Below are 20,431 nucleotides of genomic sequence, written 5' to 3'. Positions count from 1 at the left end.
AGACAGATCTCTGTGAGTTCAAGGATAGCCTGGTCTACATAGTGAGCTCCAGATCAGGTAAGGATACATGATGAGACCCAGTCAGGTCTTCATAGTGAAGCCTTGTCTCAAGGAACAAAACAAATAAAGGAACTAAAAAGTACAATAGACTTCAAAAGAACATGGACATTGTAAGAGCAGAATACAGAAAGGTCTTTTCCTGTCATTTAAAATAAGGGAGGCTGTAAAGACCTCAAGGCCACTAATTATAAAGCCACTGGTTTCTCTGCCAGTTCTTTCAGTTTATTAAGAATGTCCTTTATTTGATGGTGTCCTTGTGAGGAGAGGACATTGCTGACCTGAAAGGCATTTTCTCGTCAGCCAGCAGAAGTCTACCGAGTGTCATAGCTGTGACCCCGAAATCCCATGCTTGGCTAGTCCAAGTGGCCTGAATTCCTCATTGTAATGGTTTTTGTTCACAACAGTTATATCACTCAGTCAATCATACTATCAATTCATCTACCTCTTAACTGATTTTGGTTTCTTAGGAAAAATTCTGTTTTTTTATCAGGTGCCTTGATGAAGTGGTACTGTAGAATCCCAGATCTGAAAAAAAAAAAAAATGTTTATCCTATACATTTACAAATTTGGGTATCTTCTCTGTAAATTATAAAGAAATTTTCTTTCTTAATGTTTTATTTTGAATAAAGAACTCTTTCTTGTCATGCTCATTATATGCCTTGTTTCCTGGCATATTTTTCTATTCTGTAAATAATGGACTAGCTAAACTCAACCTGACAAATATGGCTGGGAAAGACCTGCCAGCACGTAGCTCAGCTATACCTTCTTCACACTGTGTCAAGGACAGAATGATTTCCTTAACTTGTGAGGAGTGGAATGACCCTCTTGAGTTTCTATAGCATTCTATATTCTTGAGTATAATAGCATTTTAGGGCAAGATCCAGGAGCCAAGCACTGTACTCACATTCTGTATCGGTGCTTGAGGCTTCAGGTCCTAATTAAATGAACAGATGATGATCATTCTTAGAAACCTGCAAGCAAATCTGCTATGTGAAATTTCTCACTATTTGCCCTGCTTCCTTCACTACGTACACTATGAAGATTCCGATGTACAATCTTCAGTCAGTAGGCTAAAATGGTAGAAGTGACTTGCTCCCTGCCACACACACACACCCTATTTAAATTTTGTAAATATGCACATCCTAACTGAGAAATTCAAAATTCTTCTGTCGAGTTTCCCTTGCCACATCACGTGCATGAGAAAAGGTTCAGAGAAATGTTTGGGGCTGCTTGTCCCATCCCTTTCCACCCCCACTTCCCATTCTGGAGGGTTTCTGCTACAGTGTGACCCTGATAAGATGCACAGAGGCCGTCTGTGATGGACTGTAGTCAACACTGGGGGAATTTGAATGCAAGGCTCTGCTTCTGGAGTTCTGTTTGTCCATGTCAAGACCCCATAAAGCTCACTGATTGCTGACGATTCTCATCTGTTTAGGTGTAAACCAATGAGAAAAGTTGCTTAAAACCCAGTAAGAGTTTTAAAAAAAAGAATCTGTTGAGTGTCTTTTGTGGGCCACACTGAAATCACTAATCCAAATGGCTTATAGAAAACACCTCCAAGCACCTTTGACACAGTTAAGATTTAATAACAACACTTTCAAAATCCTTTGTAAATAAGAGTACTTCTTGATAATTACTCTGTGTAAGTTCATCGTCCAAATTAAAAATAAGATTGATGTCAAAATACGAAAATGAGACTAATGAGTGCAAAAGCCACAGCTTGCCTTCCGATGAGAACAGCTTTTAATGTTTTTTAAAGTTTAACTTTACTTAGAAAGTAGAAGCCTGATGGTAAGAATGACTCTGATAAATAACAAACAAGAAATGCCCCATACCAGGAAACTGTTAACAAATATTAACTCCTTGGGCACATTAGAGAAAAACCAACCCAGTTAATAAAAGGTGTAACTACATGTCCAGGCGTGGTGGCACACGCCTTTAATCCCAGCACTTGAGAGGCAGAGGCAGGTGGATCTCTGTGAGTTCGAGGCCAGCTTGGTCTACAGAGCGAGTTCCAGGACAATCAGGACTACACAGAGAATCTCTATCTCAAAAAACCAAAAGGAAAAGAAAAAGAAAAGAAAAAGTGTAAATTCTAGTTTGCTTTTGAGTGCAGCCTTGTTATCTCCAAAGCATGCAACTTAAACAAGACAAGGAGGGAGCTGAATCGGAAACTCCGGATAGACAGGAGTGGTCAGTCTGTGTCAACACCATAGCCTTCAGTTTGTCTGTTAGCGCCCTCCATAGCAGCAGCCTACTAATTTGAAATTCACCATAGAGACCAGTTTGAAGCTAATATCTGGTTAGCCAATGCCTTGTCAACAGCTGTCGGTGTCATGGGATCTGAGAATATGCTTCAAATTGTTGGACTTCTTGGGACCCGCTCCCTCGAGGAAGTACCTGCTTATATTCAGTCACCTGACCCTTCACTATCAGGAACTGTTGAACTCCCTCCCAGAAAGTTGGAATACATTTGTTAAAGTGTGTGGAAACTGACCACAGCTGATAGTGATGACATGTTTCTTAACTCCATCAGGTCAAGGTTATGGATGTGACTGGGCGACCATTAGTCATATAATGAACTTGGTTGGTTTTGAACTGGAAGCCTTGTAAAGAACACATTCTATCCTTTCCTGGTGGATGGAGAGAAGCTTATCCCAGGCTCTGTCCTCCTCAGCCCCCTGCAAGTCTTGAACCTACTGAGTGAGAGTGAAAATGGAGAAAGGAGGGCCATACAGAAAGGTCCGGCTGTCGTGGTTAATAACACAGAAAATCCCGTGTTTGCTTCAGAAGATTATAAAACTTTATTCATATATCAAACAGAACAATTTTAATTCTACCTGTGGCAACGAAGCTATCAGAAAATTCTCAAGATATATTTCATATTCCCTAAGACAATATCACGATAAAAAAAAAAAGAGTAAGCTTCGTGAAGTAGGGCTTAATACTTTTATAAAAACCAAGGCTGTGCAGTGAATTAAATGAAAATCTTGGAAATGAGAAACGAAACTGGCATTTTTATTAAGGTAGGCTGTATCAAAACAAATGAAGAAGTCTGCCCCGCCTCCCCCCACCCCCTTGCTACCCCGGCACAGATGAATTTTCTGTCGCCTTTATTGTGTGGATATTTGTTGAAGACTCTTTCTCTTTATCTAGGCAGCGCAATTCAAGTTCTTAAAGAATGGAACATGACAGGAAAAAAGAAGGTAAGATTAAGGGTGGTGGTGAATTAGTAACATCTCCAGTCCAAGCTTCAGTGTTGTTACCGTTTCAACAAAGCTGCCAGTTTTGTGCTTCATTCAAACTTGTTAATGCGCACACCCGGAAAGCTTCCGAATCCATGCCTGCCTTCCTTACCAGCCACTCTCACTCCTAACGGCCTTATTTTCTGTCCAGTGTTTTTACCCACCAGGTGTGCTTAAGGAGCGCCAGAGCTGTGCTTCTTTATAAGTAGTAAGGGGAGCCCCGAGTCAGAATTCAAAGTAGAGAAGATGTTAACTTGCCTAAGCATATCCCATGGCACAAAGGAAAAAATTAAGGGGTGCTTTAAAGATACTTTAAACGCTCTAAATGTATTGTCACTTTTTTTTTTTCCAACTGAAAAATCTCTATCCAAAGGGACCTTTTCCCCTGAAGTCAGTCTTTAATGAAAAGAGAAAATGCCTTAAAACCGTAGAGAGCGACGGTCCTTCTGGAGCGCTCCTGACCTGCTCCTTGACAGCACTGGGGAGATTTTCCTCTGTCCTGTTCAAATGACAACTCTGCCCCATCTAGTCACAGGCTGTGTGGCTCCCGGGCACAGGCATGGTGTGTTTGCGCACACACACACACACACACACACACACACACACACACACACACGGGAAAGTCTGCTCCTCTGCACAGCCACCCAGCCCTGTATTTCCACACGGGCACCACACAGCCCTGTGCTCTGCTTCTCATAGACATAAGACGCCAACCCACCCTGCCCCCAAAGATCACAGGTGTGGGAAACGGGTTTTGAGCAAATGAAAAAGCCTTGTTGCTGCTTTCATACAGTCCCAAGATCACAGAAAGTGCTGGACTCGGCCTGTGCTGCTCTTCTCCTTGGAGTTCCGTGTTGAAGAGGGAGAATTAGGAGATGTCCCCCTGTTTTGTTGGCCGCCATGTGTGACACTGTCTGCTTATCTTTAATCATAGCTTTCCCAGGCTTCCCTGGGAGATAGGGATGATTTGCAAGTGGCTGAAAGGCGGCATTTATCTTTACATGGAAAACTTTCAGATGTGTGCTTTGGGCTTGAAATTTCTCTGATTTGGGAGGCGGGCACAAACCGCAGCTGCAGACCCGAATCCTTGCTGAGTTCCTCTTAGGGGTTCAGTAAGGAAATGGTCTCCAGACCCAACCCAATGGACATTGGGCTTGAACTCCAGAAGTCAGTGGTGGGGTTTGTTGGGGAAGAGATGGGGTAAGATGAGTCTCCACTGTCCCTTTTTTTTGCCTGTGCTCAGCAATACAAATCTCCCACTCAGAAGAGCTGGGACATGATTGTGACTTCAAAGGAGAAGAAAGTGGGGAAGCTAAAGAGGGTGAAGCATGTTCTTTAGGTCTCTAAGTGCACTGGAGGGGGAAACCACCCTGGTGCTCTGTAGGCATGCCTGGATTCCACGGGTGGGACATACTTTCCGATGGGTCAGGTGTGTGCGACCCTGATCATTAAGTGCATTGAATACCAAATACAAAAAAAAATACCAAAGTCAAGGGCTCCTGGAATGGCTTAGCAGGTACAGGCACTTGCTGCCAAGCCTGACCTCCTGAGTTGGTACCCTGGGATCCCCATGGTGCAAGGAGACAACCTCCTCCTGCAAGTTGTCCCCTGAAGTCCACCTGTGCTTTGTAACACAATAAATGTTGAGACAGAGAGCATGTGCAAATTCAAGAAAAATGGGTCTGCAAACTAGGAACATTTTCTTCACTTCCTGGATGCTGTTATATACTCAGTGACCAAGCCTATGAGGAGAAATACAGTAAAACTCTGAGAGTCTAAAACACTTGGTATAAAATGCAATGTGGAGCTATTTGCACTTTTTGGTTACTACAATTGCAAGGTAAAAGTTCAAAACAACTTACTTTAGAAGCACAATATTTAGATTAATCTGGGTGTTTAATAAAAATGTGTGTTCACCCATTGTATTAAACGCCAGGCGTCCGGATGATTGTCTTATGTTACTCTGCGCTCAGGAGCCTCTGCCGAACACAGCTCTTTTCCCCCTTGTTTCTGACGTAGAACAATAAGAGGAAAAGGAGCAAATCCAAGCAGCATCAAGGCAACAAAGACGCTAAGGACAAGGTGGAGAGACCGGAGGTGGGGCCCCTGCAGCCGCCGCCGCCGCAGGTACCACTGATGCAGAACGGGCACATGAACGGCTGTGAGAAGGACACCTCATCCCCTGACTCTGCCAGAGAAAAACTGGCCCTCATGCCACGTGAGAAAAAGATCTCAATACTGGAGGAACCACCGAGGGCTCTTCGCGGGGTCACAGGTCAGTTGTTCCTAAGTATACTTGCTTAACATGATGGACACACACAGGCACACAAACGCACTCACACATGCAGAGGTAACGCCTTGAAACAATGGCTGCTTCTGCTGCTGCTGCTGCTGCTGCACAGGATGAGAAAGTCTGAGCTGCTAGCATGTAGATACCAGTGAGTCCTGAAGCCAGGTAGTACAACAAGACCATCGAGAGATGCTCAGTCTGTCCTTGCACTGACTGGGAGGATCCCCACCCCCTACCCCCACCCCGCTAAAAAGCTCCATGGTTCTGTTATTGTCTACGGTTCTTGATCGGTTCATTTTCTATGCCAGCTAAAGAATTCAAAGGCAGGAAATATCTTGAGCGTTAACATGTAACAGCATGGAAATTTTAAAGCACAGCAGAGTGGATCAGCAGAATTGGCCAATAAAGAAAAGTTTTGGTTTTGGTTTTGGTTTTGGGTTTTTGGTTTTTGGTTTTTTTGTTTTTTTTTTTTTTTTTTTTGGAGCTAAGGATTGAACCCAGGGCCTTGTGCTTGCTAGGCAAGCGCTGTACCACTGAGCTAAATCCCCAACCCCAAGAAAAGTTTTTATTAGGGGTGAGGAGGAGACACATAGATAGAAAGCACACAGAGCCAAAGACCTTCTACACAGCAGAGGGGGACTTGGAAACTGAAGCCCAGCTTCTCTTAAGGGTTGGTTGTGTTTGTTTGTTTTGTTTTGTTTTTACATCTTTGAAGGGTCTTCTTCCCCTGATTTAGGGTTGTTCAGTTTGAAGGAGGCAGGAGAGCTGATGGCCCACACCTGTTGTGAAAACGTGTCCTGACCCAACCTTGAACTTGTCCAGCCATCCCTCAGCAGGGACCCTAAGGCAGGAGGAAAACCCCTCAGGACCCTTGTTTTAAGCTGCCAGACTTTTCTCTTGGGTCAGGAGGGTGAGGAAGGGGCCACTCACTATCATGTTTACCTAGTCACACCCTGTCTCCCTCTCCTGCCTCTCAGGGACACGGACTCCCAGTCCCTCACAACTAGTCCATGTTAGGACCCTGGGGGACTAGGTAAGGCTAGTTTGAAGAGACACTTCCCCCCCACCCTGGGATAAGGAAAACACAATTTATGACAAGAGAAAACGTTATTAAACTCTTTTCTTGGACCAGATTCTTTTATCTCCTTTTATATGGTGGACTGGAAAATTCAGGGTATTAGAATGTGGATTAATCATCTGTGCGGCAGCTATAAAGTAACTTCAGAAGTCTACTTGTGTGTGTGCATTATATGTACACATGTGTGTGCAGGTGTGCATGCCAGTATGAAGTAAGGCCAGAGGAGGTTGTAAGGACTCTCTCTTGCTCTGTAACTCTCCACCTATTCCTTTGAGAGAGAGCCTCTCACTGCCCCAGAGATCCTCCTGTCTGCCCACCATGCACAGGGGTTTTACATGCACTCAACCATCCTTAGCTTTTTCTGTAGGGCCTGAGGATTAAACCCAGGTCTTCAGGTTTACACAGGAAGTACTCCTACCCACTGGGCTAGCTCACCAGCCCCAGAAGGCTGCTTTTTTTTTTTAACGTTCTTCTTATTTATTCTTTATGTCTTTCACATCATGCATCTGGATCTCATTCATTTCCCATCCCTTGTATCTGCCCTCTGCCCTTGTACCACCCCCACCCCATAAAATATAAGAGAAAAAAGAAAAAATGGAGAAAAATCTCGTCATGGAAACTGTGTGTGGCACAGTGAGTCACACAGTAAACCCTTTTGTGCATATGTCTTTACTCACAAGTATCCATTGGCCTGAGCAGCACAATAGAGCCAGTCCTGTTGACAGAGGTGTGGGTGAGCAAGCCCCAAAGTTGTGAGTATGGGAGAGCTGTCCCCATTACTCAATTATTCATCTGTCATGTGGCGGTATGGGCGGATTGGAGGGTGGGTGGGGGGGCCCACCCCTACCCATCAACGCCTGAGGCAGGTGGAAGAGCTGACCCTGAGGTCTACCACCAGCGGCAACACTTGGGAGAGCAGGCCCTGCACTCACATGGGTAGCACAACAGAACCAACCCCATTGGCCGAGGTGTGGGCGAGCTAGCCCTGATACTGTGAGCATGGGAGAAGGCTACTCCTTAATACACTGTCTCTCTTTGGATGCATGGTTTTCTTCTCTACTGTCCTGTTCCTTTTATGGTAATATAAGAAAACTGTTTGGGTTTGTTTCTTACTGCAGCAATACAGAAAGCCATAGATAGGAAATTATAAACAATAGAAGCGTATTTGGCTCATGGTTCTAGACACTGGGAAGCCAAACACTGGGAAAAAAAGAGATGAGAGGGTTGAAGAGGATAGACTACTAATCCACCACTAGAACAACTGTAATCTAGTCATAAGCATGGAGTCCTCGTGACCCAATCATACCATAAAGGCCTACCTCTCAACACTCAGTATTAGGAATTAACTTTACAGCCCTTTCGGGGACCCATTCAAACCAAAGATCTCAATAATAAAATGGCCCACTACCCCATGGTTATAACAAATCCTAAAAATAAAATTAATATGTGATGGGACCTGTGGAAAAAGAATTTCAATAAAGATCTGAGACCTTTTTGACTAGGTGAACCGGGAAGCCGTATAAAGTGGCCAGATGTTCACACTTACAATGAGTCACTTTGTACTTAAGATGGAAAAGGCCATATCCAGCTGGATGTTGTGGACAGTGCATCTTTATATTTACTATATGAAGGAAGTGTCCCAAAGTAAATAGATGTGCCTGTAAAATCTCTGAGAACACAAGTACGACACATGCAGTCTGATGGGGTGCTGAGTGCCACAGCCAACACCAGGAGGGCTGGTACAGTCCACTCATGGAGGACTCTTAGTTGAGTCCTGAGTGCCCGGTAGATTCTGAGGAGGATGCCTGTGGTGTAAGCTCTGCAGGACTCTGATATTCCTGTAGCAAAGGCTATCGGCACACAGTGGATTTCAGGTTTGGAGAGCAGAGATACCACCTCCATCTGAGCAATTGAGATGGTCATAGATTAGTGGGCATGGAGAGATCTAGGGACAAGGCGATGGAGAAGGCGGGGAAGGTTGAGAAGCGGTGAGGAGGATTTTGCTCAGCACCCTCGTCCATTGTACCCCTGCTGCTGGTATGGCATTGATGTCCTGTGACAAGCCAAAGATGAGTAAGATATTATCCCTGTGATGAGTCTTCCTCTGTCCCACCTGCCAGCTCCCAAATAACCACATGGAGACATTATTAATTAAGAAAGTTTGGCCGATAGCTTAGGCTTGTTTCTAACTAGCTTTTATAACTTAAATTAACCCATATCTTTTAATCTATATTCTTTTATGTGGCTCAGTTACCTTTACTTTGTAATGCCCATACTACTTGCTCTGTATGTCTTGGCATCTCTGCCCTTCTTCTTCCCAGTGTCCTCTCAAAAAGACTGTTCCACAACATATCCCTGCCTAGGATTTCAGTCTAGCAGAAGAGGCCAAAATACAAACAAAACCCCATGGTGGTATGTACCAAATGAGGAATACGATGAGGAGACACCAGGTCATGACACTCCGTATCACACTAGTAAGTCTTTAAATTGCTCATCCAGCCTTAATTTTCTTCCCATTTCCTACAAACCCCATTCATAGTGCTATGGCCAGTCACCCTTATCAACTACACGACACTGTCTTAAAACCAAACAGTGGTCGCAATGAAAATAACCTAGTGCATTTTTGAATCCAAATTCTCCAGGAATTTTTAATTCAGCTTTTAAAATGTTTTTGATTTATAGTCAGGACAGGAGAAAGAAATTAAATAATCGAATGGCAGATTCCCAGCTTTACTTGTTATTGCTTTCACACGAATTACTTTCAAAATCTAATTACTCAGGCTGCTGTTTTGATATCAATCATAAACGAAAAGCCTAGCACATAGATTTGCTTATTTACTCATCATTTATGCCTCTGTCCTACCCAGTTTCAGTAAGTCTGTCAAGCCATTGGAGTAAGTGCCAGGCAGAAGCCCTTTACCTCACTGTGGATGGGCAGCGGCCTTGACAGTTAAGTGCCAGCTGAGGCTGTTCTGTGTGCAAGGGGGCTTGATAAGCACCAGCATGCGGCTCACTGTGAAGAATTCTTGATTGCACAAAATGCCATCCCCGTATCCCTTTGGTCCTTTTGAGGTTAACCTGAAGGTATTATTTGTTACTGTCATTGGTTCCTTACAGATCTTTATGTTTTATGTAAGCGTTTTTACTGAAGAATGAATAGTAGTGATGGAATGTCATTAGGTATGTTTGTAAAAGGAAGAGAGTCCCTCTGGGTTGACCATTAACTTCATTAGCGTCCCACCTGTTATGATCATAAATTTTAAAATAAGTTTGTAACTGGTTAGGTTTTTACCTTCCAAAGATAATAAAGGCTCATCATGATGTTGATGCCAAAACTGTTAAATGACGCTAAGATGCTTGTTCAATATATCAGAAATCCTGAGCCCACTAACAGACAGATCACAGGTGAAGGTTAGAATGTGTATAGTCTGCGCCCCATTTTGAGGAGAAGAAGATGGAGCCTTAGACCCTGTTCTTATGGGGAAACCCAGGCTCCTGGGTGGAGAGGCCAAGGAACTACTCTTTACCCTTCTGTATTTGGCAAAACTTGACGCGAGTAGGTCCATCGAAATTGTAATGAAGAATTAATGCTAAAGCCATGAGCTCTCTAATTCCTAAAAATAAATTTTGAAAAATGTATAATTGAAAAATTAGAAAAAGTAATGGTAACAAAGCCATATAATGATATTCTGTGCTTGAGTGGATTCACAGCATGAGCCTGAAAGAAATCTCCAGGCTTCTAGTGGTGGCACATTTATCAGGCTCTCCAGTAATGAAACTGCCTCCACAAAACCTGCCTTGAATGCCCCGCCGGGCAGCAGACTATGGACATGTGCAAGGCGTGTTTTATCTTTTTATAACACCTTGACATTCAGGATCTCTCTTTTTTTTTTTTTTTTTTTTTGGTTTTTCGAGACAGGGTTTCTCTGTAGCTTTGCGCCTGTCCTGGAACTCACTCGGTAGCCCAGGCTGGCCTCGAACTCACAGAGATCCGCCTGGCTCTGCCTCCCGAGTGCTGGGACTAAAGGCGTGCGCCACCACCGCCCGGCAGGATCTCTCTTTTTTTTAAAAGTCTTAAACAGAATCATTATTCTGGTCGGGGAAAAGTTAGCTTTAAGATACATGCAGGTGGCTCAGGGGTGTGAGTGTGACTTCCTACATGAAAAATAACCACCCAGAGCACCATCATTCTAGGCTGTAAATAGAGCGCTGTCTGTTGGGACAGTGCCGTGTGTCGGCACGTAGCGTGGAATTTGAGGAGTAGGCTTTAAGCCTGAGAGTAGTACTTTCTGTATTTCGGGACTTTTGCTAACAGCTCAAATTAGATCTTTTACATAATCCAATCAAAACCATCCTGTTTCCAAATACTGAGTCAAGCAAAGAGTGGACAGAGGTTTATTTTATCAAAAGCAGTGCTAAAGACAGTAATTTTTACCCCCTGAGGCCTCCAATCTAAATGTCTAAAGCACCTTAGGGTCCAGTTTCCCCAAATCTTCCTCCTGCTGTGTTTTAGGAGCCTCAGATTCTCAAGCCTTATCTGCGTTTGGGCTAGGACAGGAAATCACATTCCCCTCCGTCTTTCTCCAGCTGAAGGAATGCCCTCGGTGGAGGGAAAGAGGGCTGTGGCCACCAGGAGCTTCGCTTTACAGTTTCTCATCCTTAAAGCATTCTGGGAGGCCACATCTTCCTTTCCTGTTAGTCACAGACGGAGGGCTCCCTGCTCTGCTCGCTGGCTTCCACAACCCAGAGGGCAGACTGTCCCTGCCCCTGAATCTGCCATCCCTTTGCAATAAGAACTCTTAAGCTTAGAACTGCCTCCTCATTCTCCATGCGGAATAAACCAAAGGAAAAAGAAAGGGGCTTGCTTTGTTACAATGTGGTTGTGTGTCCTTCCTTTGTATTCGCTGCAACACCAAACACCTCAGAACAGGTCTGTGTTCTGAGGTCCCCACAGGGTTTCCAAGCCGACTTTTTTTTTTTTTTTTTTTTTTTTTTTTTTTTTTGGTTTCGTGTTACTCTTGGCAGGAGCTTCAACATGATCTCTCCTGCTCCTCTAAGCCCAGTGTTGGACCAGAGGATTAGAAAAGATCAACAAGAAAGCTGCTAGCCTAGAGCTTTGAGAGTGAAGTTCTATCTGTTTCAATAGTACCTCTTCTCAAATGTCAATGTATCATGAGCAAGAACCAGGGTGCCTAGCAATGGAAATGTCTGGGTTCAAACCTCAGCCTTGTTCAATGACTGGATATATGACCCTGGAAAAGTTATCTGCTCTGTGTTTCATTTTGCTCCCCTGCAAAACAACAACAAAAAAATCTAACTGTTTAAGGTTTGGGTGAACAGTGAATGAAATACATACAGTGCTCAACACAGCATCTGGCAGAGAGGAAACCAATGGTCCACTGGTTTTCTCAGTGAGCAAATCTGTCTAAGCATCCAAGGCATGCCGGGTGTTTTTTTTTTTTTTTTCTAAAGATGAACCAGATGGCCACGCCTTTGCTCCCAGGGAGTTTACGTACTTTGTTGGGTAGCGAAAAATAGATGGATGATAAGCCAACATAAAACTAAGTTACCAAGATAACTGAGATTCTGAAAAGCATGTAGGGACACTTATCGGAAGGCATGGTGGATGTGCGGTGGCTTCTGATGAGGTCATACTGTGAAGGGGAGATGTTTAAGCTGAGATTCAGTTACTTCAGTATCACGTGCCAGGTCGTAGTGGTCTCAACAGCCAGGTTTGTTTGTTTGTTTGTTTGTTTGTTTGTTTGTTTCCACTTGGTAAGCACCTCAGAGAAGCCCTTGTAATTATCATCATAGGTTTTTGCTATCTCTGAAAAATTAAAGACATAATTCTTTATATGGAGCAGAGATTATGCTCTCTTATACAAACATACATTGTGTTGTTATTTTAAAGCACATAATTATCTTTCATGTTTGTCTTTAATAATTATTTTAAGACCTAAGTTCTTGGCTTGCTTCCATGGAGAGGTATACAATGCTCAGCCTTAGCCTCTTCTTCGAGCAGCCCTGGGGCTGAAATGTACAGGTAATTTTAGGAGAAGCATTCAATTATATGCTCATTGACTCAGATCTCTGCTTTCTGTCCCTGGGCAGTCTGGAGCAGAAATGGACCTAGCTAGGCACTGGCTGTAGTGATTCAAGGCCACCGGACACCCAGTGCCCTCAGCTGCTTCTCTGTTTAATAAGCAGATGAGGCCCAGAGGCCTCTCTCCCCTTCCTCACTGACAAAACACGTTATATCTTGTCCCGCAAAAACACGCTCTATTGCAGCTCACCTCTAAATAGCCTACCTTCAGAACCTTCAGGTGGTGACTTCAGTTACAGAAGGACTTGAGGAGAGTGAACACAGAGAGAGGGAGGGATTTCACAAAAAAGTTTTGAGGTTTTCTTTGAGCAAAGCTTTAAATGGCTCTGTCAGGTGCAAAGAGGGTTGAACTTGCCTTGCAAGGAGCTAAGACAGTGGTGTGCATCTGATTTAACCTATCTGTCTTCCGCCTTGGGCAGCTTGATCCGTTGTTATTATCTATTCTCTTTTAATACGTGTCTCCGGTCAGAACATCGCCAGCTCTAATGGCCTCCAAGCCACTCAGGTTTCATGGGGTTTGGGTGGAGTAATAATGCCTATCCACATTTGCTAAGGAAACTTGGAAAAGGGCAGACCTGCCATTCCGTCTGAATAACCCCTATGTTCTGATTTCTACTGCAAAGTTGCTCTATCTGTTAACCACCCTGTCCTGCAGAGATGGGAAAAGAGATGACGACTGTAAATCACTGGCCAGTGGCTGGAACAGGAAGAACTTTCCTGAGGTTTCCTCACTAGACTGTTATTCTGTAATATCTTAAAGGAGTTATTTTTACCCAGTGTCTCCATTTCATCAGCCCCACCTCACTCATCAGCCTGTTTGTGATGGCTTACAGCCCATTTCCTCGCTAACACTGTCTGCAGCGGCCTCCCAGCTGCTGAATCCAGCAGACTTTGGATCCTGACTTTATCTTTTCCTTTCAGCAGATGCAACATTGTTGACTCCTCTGTCTTTACCCACTGTGTCTTGTCCATCTTGGCTTCAATGATGCAGCCCTTTTACCTTCCCTATGTCTTTAATGCTTTTTCTCAGTTTCTTTGAGGGTCAGTCTGCCTGGTTGTTGGATTGATAAACCTCAAGGCTTGGCTGGCCCCATGTCCTTCGTCATATAAAGATAGGCTCTCTCCTTAGGTCATTTGGACCATGTCCTGGCTTTAGTTATGCCATATGGCTCGCACAAGTCTTCCTAGTCTGTATTCTTCTCTGAACTTTAGGTCTATATTTGATATTCAGAGCTCTTCAATGACATGCTCCAAACCAACTCTTGATCTCCATTTTAAGCTTGGCTCTCTTTTTTTTTTTTTTTTTTGAGTTCATAATCCATGCAAGCCAGAAGTCTAGGCAGCACTCGGGACAACTCCCTCTCTCACCTGCTTCCCCCCCCACACCGCTATCCTCTCTCCCCCCCATCCTCCCCCCCCCATTGTCAATCTACTAGCAAGACTTGCTGAATTTCAGTCTCAGGTATTCACAGCATTAATCCATTTCTCACTGTCTCTGCCTCTCTTTTCCCACCCAAATCACCATCCTGTCTCTCTCTCACTATGACAGAAGTGCACTCAGGAAGCCCCTGCATCACCCCCTCCACCAGATCCTTCTGCAGACTGTACACAAGTGAAACACAAGTCTCACTTCTTTGAGTACAGAGGAAGTCTTTCTTGTTCTCAGATCTAAAGGTTGAGTGTGTCCTGGACCCTGTGCCCTGCTGAAGTCGTATTTTAAGTTACTATCTTTTGCATTTTAGAGGCAATTGTAGAGTTTGTGTTTCCGTATTTAAAATTATTTTCTCCTAATTGAGGAAATTTGGAAAATTCCATTAAATCAGTCCTGTCTCCCCAAAACAACCACTGTTAAATTCCATTTCAAAATTACTTTAGGGGCACAGATACACAGGCTTTCCACAAAAATAATTACATAGCATGTCAGTTTTAGTATTCTGTTTTACTTAGTGTGGAAGTATGAGCATTACATCATATCATTAAGTACCCGTTAAGACTGTTTTTCCCAGGGTATTCATCTTTTATTTATGAATATAACAAACAGGTAACAGACAGACAGGAGATTCTGTTATAGTACAACCACATCCCAACATTCTGCTTTTCATTTACCTATTTTTCTTTAATTTTTTATTTATTCTTTGGTAATTTTATACATGAGTACAGTGTATTTAAAGACTTAAAATAGTTAGGTGTATGCATGTGTGTCTGTGTCTGGATATATGTACATGAGTGCGGGAGCCCTCAGATGCCAGCAGAGGGTGTTGGATCCCCTGGAGCTGGAATTACAGGCAGTTGTGGGAACTGAATTCTGGTCCTCTCTAAGAGCCGGGAGTACTCCCAGAGGCTGAGCCATCTGTCCAGCTCCAAAAACAGTATATTCAGAGCACACTCACCTCCAAACTGTAGTCCTTCAGTTTCGCCCGAAGACCCCCTACGTCTCCCTCCTAACTCTATGTCTTCCTTTTCATAACCCACTGTGTCCTGTCAGTGATGCCCATATGTGCATGAATGTAAAGTGGCCACTGGATCTTAGGCAACTGACTGTGGTGGGCCATAGCATTGCAGGAGACTGACTCTCCTTCCCTTGGGCCATCCACTGCAGGTAGTGTCTTAGCTGAGGTGGGGTCTGCACCGTAGCTGCTCTGAGTCCAAGACTGCCGTTTCCTAAGCAGTCCTCCCCAACCGTTGACTCTTGCTGTCTTCCCACCTCCTCTTCCACAATGCTCCCTGAGCCTTGCTGGAAATGTGATATCCAGCTGTCCATTTAGGGATGAGCTCTCTCTGTAGCCACTGACTCTCTTCCTTAGAGACATTGTGAGTCCCAGTATTAGCAGCCATCCGCTACATAAGGAAGCTTCTCTGATGAGGGAGAAGACCATTTTTATTAGCATGTATTAACTATAGAAAATCATGTGTTTCATTACATTTTAATGGCTATATTATTTGTATGAATCTGCCACATCTTTTAACTGTTTCTAAATTGTTTTCCGTGTTGATTCTTTCAGTTTGTGTCTGCTCTTAAAACAACACTGTAGTGCATAACTTCTGTGGAAAAATTTGATTATTCCTGAGCCCTGTAATTATTGGATTTAAAAGTGTGTGTGTGCGCGCGTATGTATGTGTGTGTGTGTATTTGTGTGTGCACACACACGCACACATGTGGATGTGAGCCTAAGTTCTTACTTAATATGTCTCTGTTCAGAAAGGTTGCATTAATCTCACTGTTTTTTAAAAACATTATTTCTTAAGGTGATTTCCATTTGTATTTCTCATTATAAATATTTAAGAACAGCAAGATCAGATACCAAAGAACTGTCAGTTACATTACCGATCATCATAAAACGCAATTATATTTACTTAAGTATTTTTAAGAGCATGGTAACATGCTTTAAGTGACACAGACATTAGGAATTTTAAACCTAATTTTCTAACAACAAAGTTATGCTTTGTTTATCAACTTTTCCAGATAAAAACTACCTTAAAACCCTTAAGCATGATCAGATAATATGCTTTATTGGAATATCCTCTTTGGGGTAGACTCTGAAACCATTTTAATCAGTTAAAATAATGACTTTAGGGCTGCTATATTTACTACATTCCTTGAGGTTAGATTTAAATTGCCAGTCTGCTTCCTATTGTTTTCTTATGAGTGCATCAAATTTACACACAATAAAAACTAGAGAGAAGAGGTTTTTGAAAATTTAGAATTTGAATACATACGTGGTGAAAATCTTATCATGCAAGCCCATGTGTCTGTATTGACAGAAGTGGATAAGTGGATTTATGCTCTTGTATGGGTCCTAATTTATTCATGAAGGAGCACATGTTTATTATAAAGGACATTGTGATAAACTATTAATACAATCTTGTAATCCTTACAATAACCTCTAATGTTTTTAAATTTTTAGACTAAGATAAACTCAAAGTGGTAGATACAATCTAATAATACCATTAATTACATTAAACATAAGTGGACTAAAAATTCAATTAAAAAGCAGAGATTGACAGAATAGATGAGAAAACCCAGCTATATGTGATTATTGTAAAAGGTAGCATTAAAAGTAGGGCCTAGGAAAACTACAATGTGCAGATAGCTAAGTGCAGAAGATTGGTATGGCTGCACTAGCACTGGAGGAAGAGATTCCAATACAAGAAATGCTGACACCATAAGTCATTATATCAACTAGAGTTCACAACTCTAAAGCTAATTACAGAGCTTCAAAATCTATGCAGCAGCATTGATGGAATTAAAGAAAGACAAATCCATAATAGTTGTAGAATGTAATACTATTTTCTTACTAATTGATGAGACAAGTACATTAAATATCAGTAAGAACATAGGTTTGCTCAATACTATCAACTAATTTGATTGATAGGTCCATATACCCAGTATTTCAGGAACATCTGCATTTTCATCAGAATAGACCAGTTTATTAATAGATCATAAAAATCTCTAGATATAAGTTTAATATTGTTGTGAGGTATCTGTTAGGAGGTATCCACCAGAGAAGACACCTCGGACATGAGTTCAAGCCAATAGAAAGTCTTTTCTAGCCTTCCAGTGATCCCACTGGGTGTTCGGAGCTGATTGCAGTCCTGAGCCTTTCTCAGGATGGGCATTTAAGCACACAAAACAAATCCTGGATTGACACACCTCAGTTAGCAAGGACAGTTAGCCAGAAGCAGAACTACAGAAGCCAAAAAAGCAGTGTTAGTACATTTAGGGACTTTCCCAGAACTATCGGCTTTGATGGAGTAGGTCTTTGTTCTCATTCTGGCTGGTGGTGCTCCCTATATACATGCTAGATTCCAAGGCCTGAATGGTACTTCCATCATGGCATCAGTTGTTCTAAGATGTGGGGGCCTCTGTGTGTGTGTGTGTGTGTGTGTGTGTGTGTGTGTACATATATATCATATATATATTAGTGTTTCCATATTATATTATAGTAACCAACATTTGGGAGTTGAAAAAAATTAAGATCTTACATACTAAAGCAAAAGAAGTCTAAAATACCTACGAATAAATTTGACTATTGATATTTAAGACCCCAAAACTAAAACAATATTAAGATAATTTTCAAAGGCTCAAAAAAATGATGAGATGTATCATGTTTTAAGAACCAAAGGACTTGCCGGGCGGTGGTGGCACACACCTTTAATCCCAGCACTCGGGAGGCAGAGGCAGGGGGATCTCTGTGAAGTCAAGGCCAGCCTGGTCTACAGAGTGAGTTCCAGGACAGGCTCCAAAAGCTACACAGAGAAACCCTGTCTTGAAAAACCAAAAAAAAAAAAAAAATCAAAGGATTCTAGTTTGATAATAGGCCAGCTTTTTCTCAAATTGGCTTCTAGATTGAGCACAAATTCAACTAAAATTCTGCCAGACATTTTATTGAAATTTTTTTATTGAAAAAGCTAATTCTTAGATTTATATTGAAATGCAAAGAACCCTATGGTAGACAAAATAATCTTTAGGATAAAAAGAACAAATCTGGAGAACATACATTATCTGATATTAGTACTTCTTATATAGATATAAGTGAGGACAGATAACTACCTCAGTGGATACAACAGAGTCCAGAAACCAATCCACGCAAATAGTCAATTGATTCCAAGAGTGTTGCTGAAGCAATTCAGAGGAAGAAGGTCACCTCAGACTCACGAAGCTCTTCCATTCTTATATTAGTTTTTGACATTTTACATATTAGTGTCAAGAGCAAAGAGATGCGACTTACTTGTGTTGTATATGAAAGCCAGAGCTAACACATCAGGGCACTCCATGTGAAGTGTCTGTTGAGTCTACTTGAATCAGAAAGCTAAGTCATACACCAGCTCTATTAAGATGTGCTAAGTATTTTCAGTTTAAAAGGGGTTCTGGTAATTATGAAGTTCAAAACCACAGACGTTTCTGGGAGCCTTTTTTTTTTTTTTTTTTTTTTTTGGTTTTTCGAGACAGGGTTTCTCTGTAGCTTTGGAGCCTGTCCTAGACTAGCTCTGTAGACCAGGCTGGCCTCGAACTCACAGAGATCCACCTGCCTCTGCCTCCCGAGTGCTGGGATGACAGGCGTGCACCACCACCACCCGGCTCTGGGAGCCATTGTTAAGATAAATACCTGGGAAAGAATTAAGTAAAAATATGAACAATTTTTACTGAAATCTTAGCAAATTGGCTCTTTCCAGCGATAACATTTCTTTCTAAGATGTCACAGCTGTGGCTCAAGTCCTCGATGAATGTTAAAGTCACGGAGACTCCTAGCTGACCAGGTACCCTATCACTGGAATGACCCCGGCTGTGCGAAGCCCTGAAGCAATGCTGGCTCATTGCTGTGTACGTTTCATTCACTCATTCAGTGTTTGTCATGTAGCAGTAGATATCAAGCAGATGATGATAAGCAAGACATGTATCACTCTGTCACCACTTTCACGTGTAGAAAGTGCAGACTGAAATAAATGCCCTCTCATAGTAGAATATAGATTAGTAGTGACGGAACACTGTAAACTATCCATCTCATGCTTCCTACAGTTTATACTAGTGTCAGCCAATAGAAATGCAATGCAAGCACATATGTAATTTTATATTTTCTAATAGCCCCATTAAAAGGTATAGGGCGATTTCACTTGGGTAATATATTATCTAAATTAATATATCTAAAATATGATGATTTTAACATGTAATCAATATTTATTTACTTTCTTGCAATGCTGAAGATCCAACCTAGGGCCTTGCAGATTCCAGGCAAGTACTATATCACTGAGCAATACCCTCCAGTCTCAATATGTTTATATTTATTAAAGGATCTTGTAAGGATACTGTACAGGGGGCTGGAGAGGTGGCTCAGCAGTTGGGAGCACTGGCTGCTCTTCCAGAGGACCCAGGTTCAATTCCCAGCAGCTCACAACTCTCTATAACTCCAGCTCCAGGGGATCTGACACCCTCACACCCATTCACATAAGAAAAAGATACTGTGCCAAGATGTGCTTCCTATAGGACTTATCTCAATTTGGATAGGCCACATTTTAGCTATTCAGTAGCCACATATGGGGAATGCCTACCTAATTGACAGTGTACATGTGTGAATCAACTCCGGTTTGTTGAATTTTAAAGCTGGACTCCAGAGAGAGACCTGATGGTGTATCTGATGCTCGAGGAAAATCACTGTGTCTGGGAAATAACTTCCATTATTGTATTCCTAGAAATCCAGGACTTGTGGTCAAAATGAACATCATTCTGCTGTGGCTGTATAACTCCCTGAGAGAATCCCAGAGTTTTGCCATATTAATAGACAAATCTACCTAGCCAGTGTGCAGATAGATCCAAGTGGTCTCTGGGAACTGTAAATACTCCCGGTGTTCAATGATTCCCCCAATAATGATTTTCCAGAAGGCAAAAATATTGCTATTCAAATTTCTCAATAAATATCTGTAGGATGAGTGGTGAACTGAATCAATACCCCACATATTATTCTCTGACACACAAACGAAGTATTTTTAGCTCCAGGTTAATGAGCTCATGTTTATTTACATGCTTGTCTCCTGTTTAAAATTCATTTGCAGCTTAACGGAATAATTTTTGTTCTTCTACCTAAGGTCATTATTTCCATTAGGCTATCCATCCCCATATTTCCAAGACTGCAACTGATTTACCCTGCTATGCTGAATTT

At 42.3% G+C, this 20,431-nt stretch overlaps 1 protein-coding gene and 1 long non-coding RNA gene across 6 annotated transcripts in view; one reads left to right on the top strand and one right to left on the bottom strand.

Annotated features, from left to right (window-relative positions):
• The window catches only part of Spats2l (spermatogenesis associated serine rich 2 like), a 167,798-nt gene that overhangs the window by 103,602 nt on the left and 43,765 nt on the right, over positions 1 to 20,431 (top strand). For all 5 annotated transcript variants that reach the window (XM_059278252.1, XM_059278251.1, XM_059278250.1 and 2 more), the window contains exons 5-6: positions 3,217 to 3,266; positions 5,325 to 5,580. In XM_059278252.1, coding sequence (XP_059134235.1) covers positions 3,217 to 3,266; positions 5,325 to 5,580 — 306 coding nt within the window. The remainder of the gene's footprint in view (positions 1 to 3,216; positions 3,267 to 5,324; positions 5,581 to 20,431) is intronic.
• Positions 183 to 12,128, bottom strand: LOC131923276 (uncharacterized). Its single transcript, XR_009382561.1, has 2 exons — positions 12,030 to 12,128; positions 183 to 585 (listed from the first exon to the last, which is right to left on the bottom strand). It is a non-coding gene; the product is annotated as an uncharacterized LOC131923276 (long non-coding RNA).

Source organism: Peromyscus eremicus, chromosome 13, assembly GCF_949786415.1.
Source record: "Peromyscus eremicus chromosome 13, PerEre_H2_v1, whole genome shotgun sequence".
In the NCBI taxonomy this organism is placed as follows: domain Eukaryota; kingdom Metazoa; phylum Chordata; class Mammalia; order Rodentia; family Cricetidae; genus Peromyscus; species Peromyscus eremicus.
The sequence above is the reverse complement of the archived record's forward strand: the minus strand, read 5'-3'. Positions and strand labels throughout refer to the sequence as shown.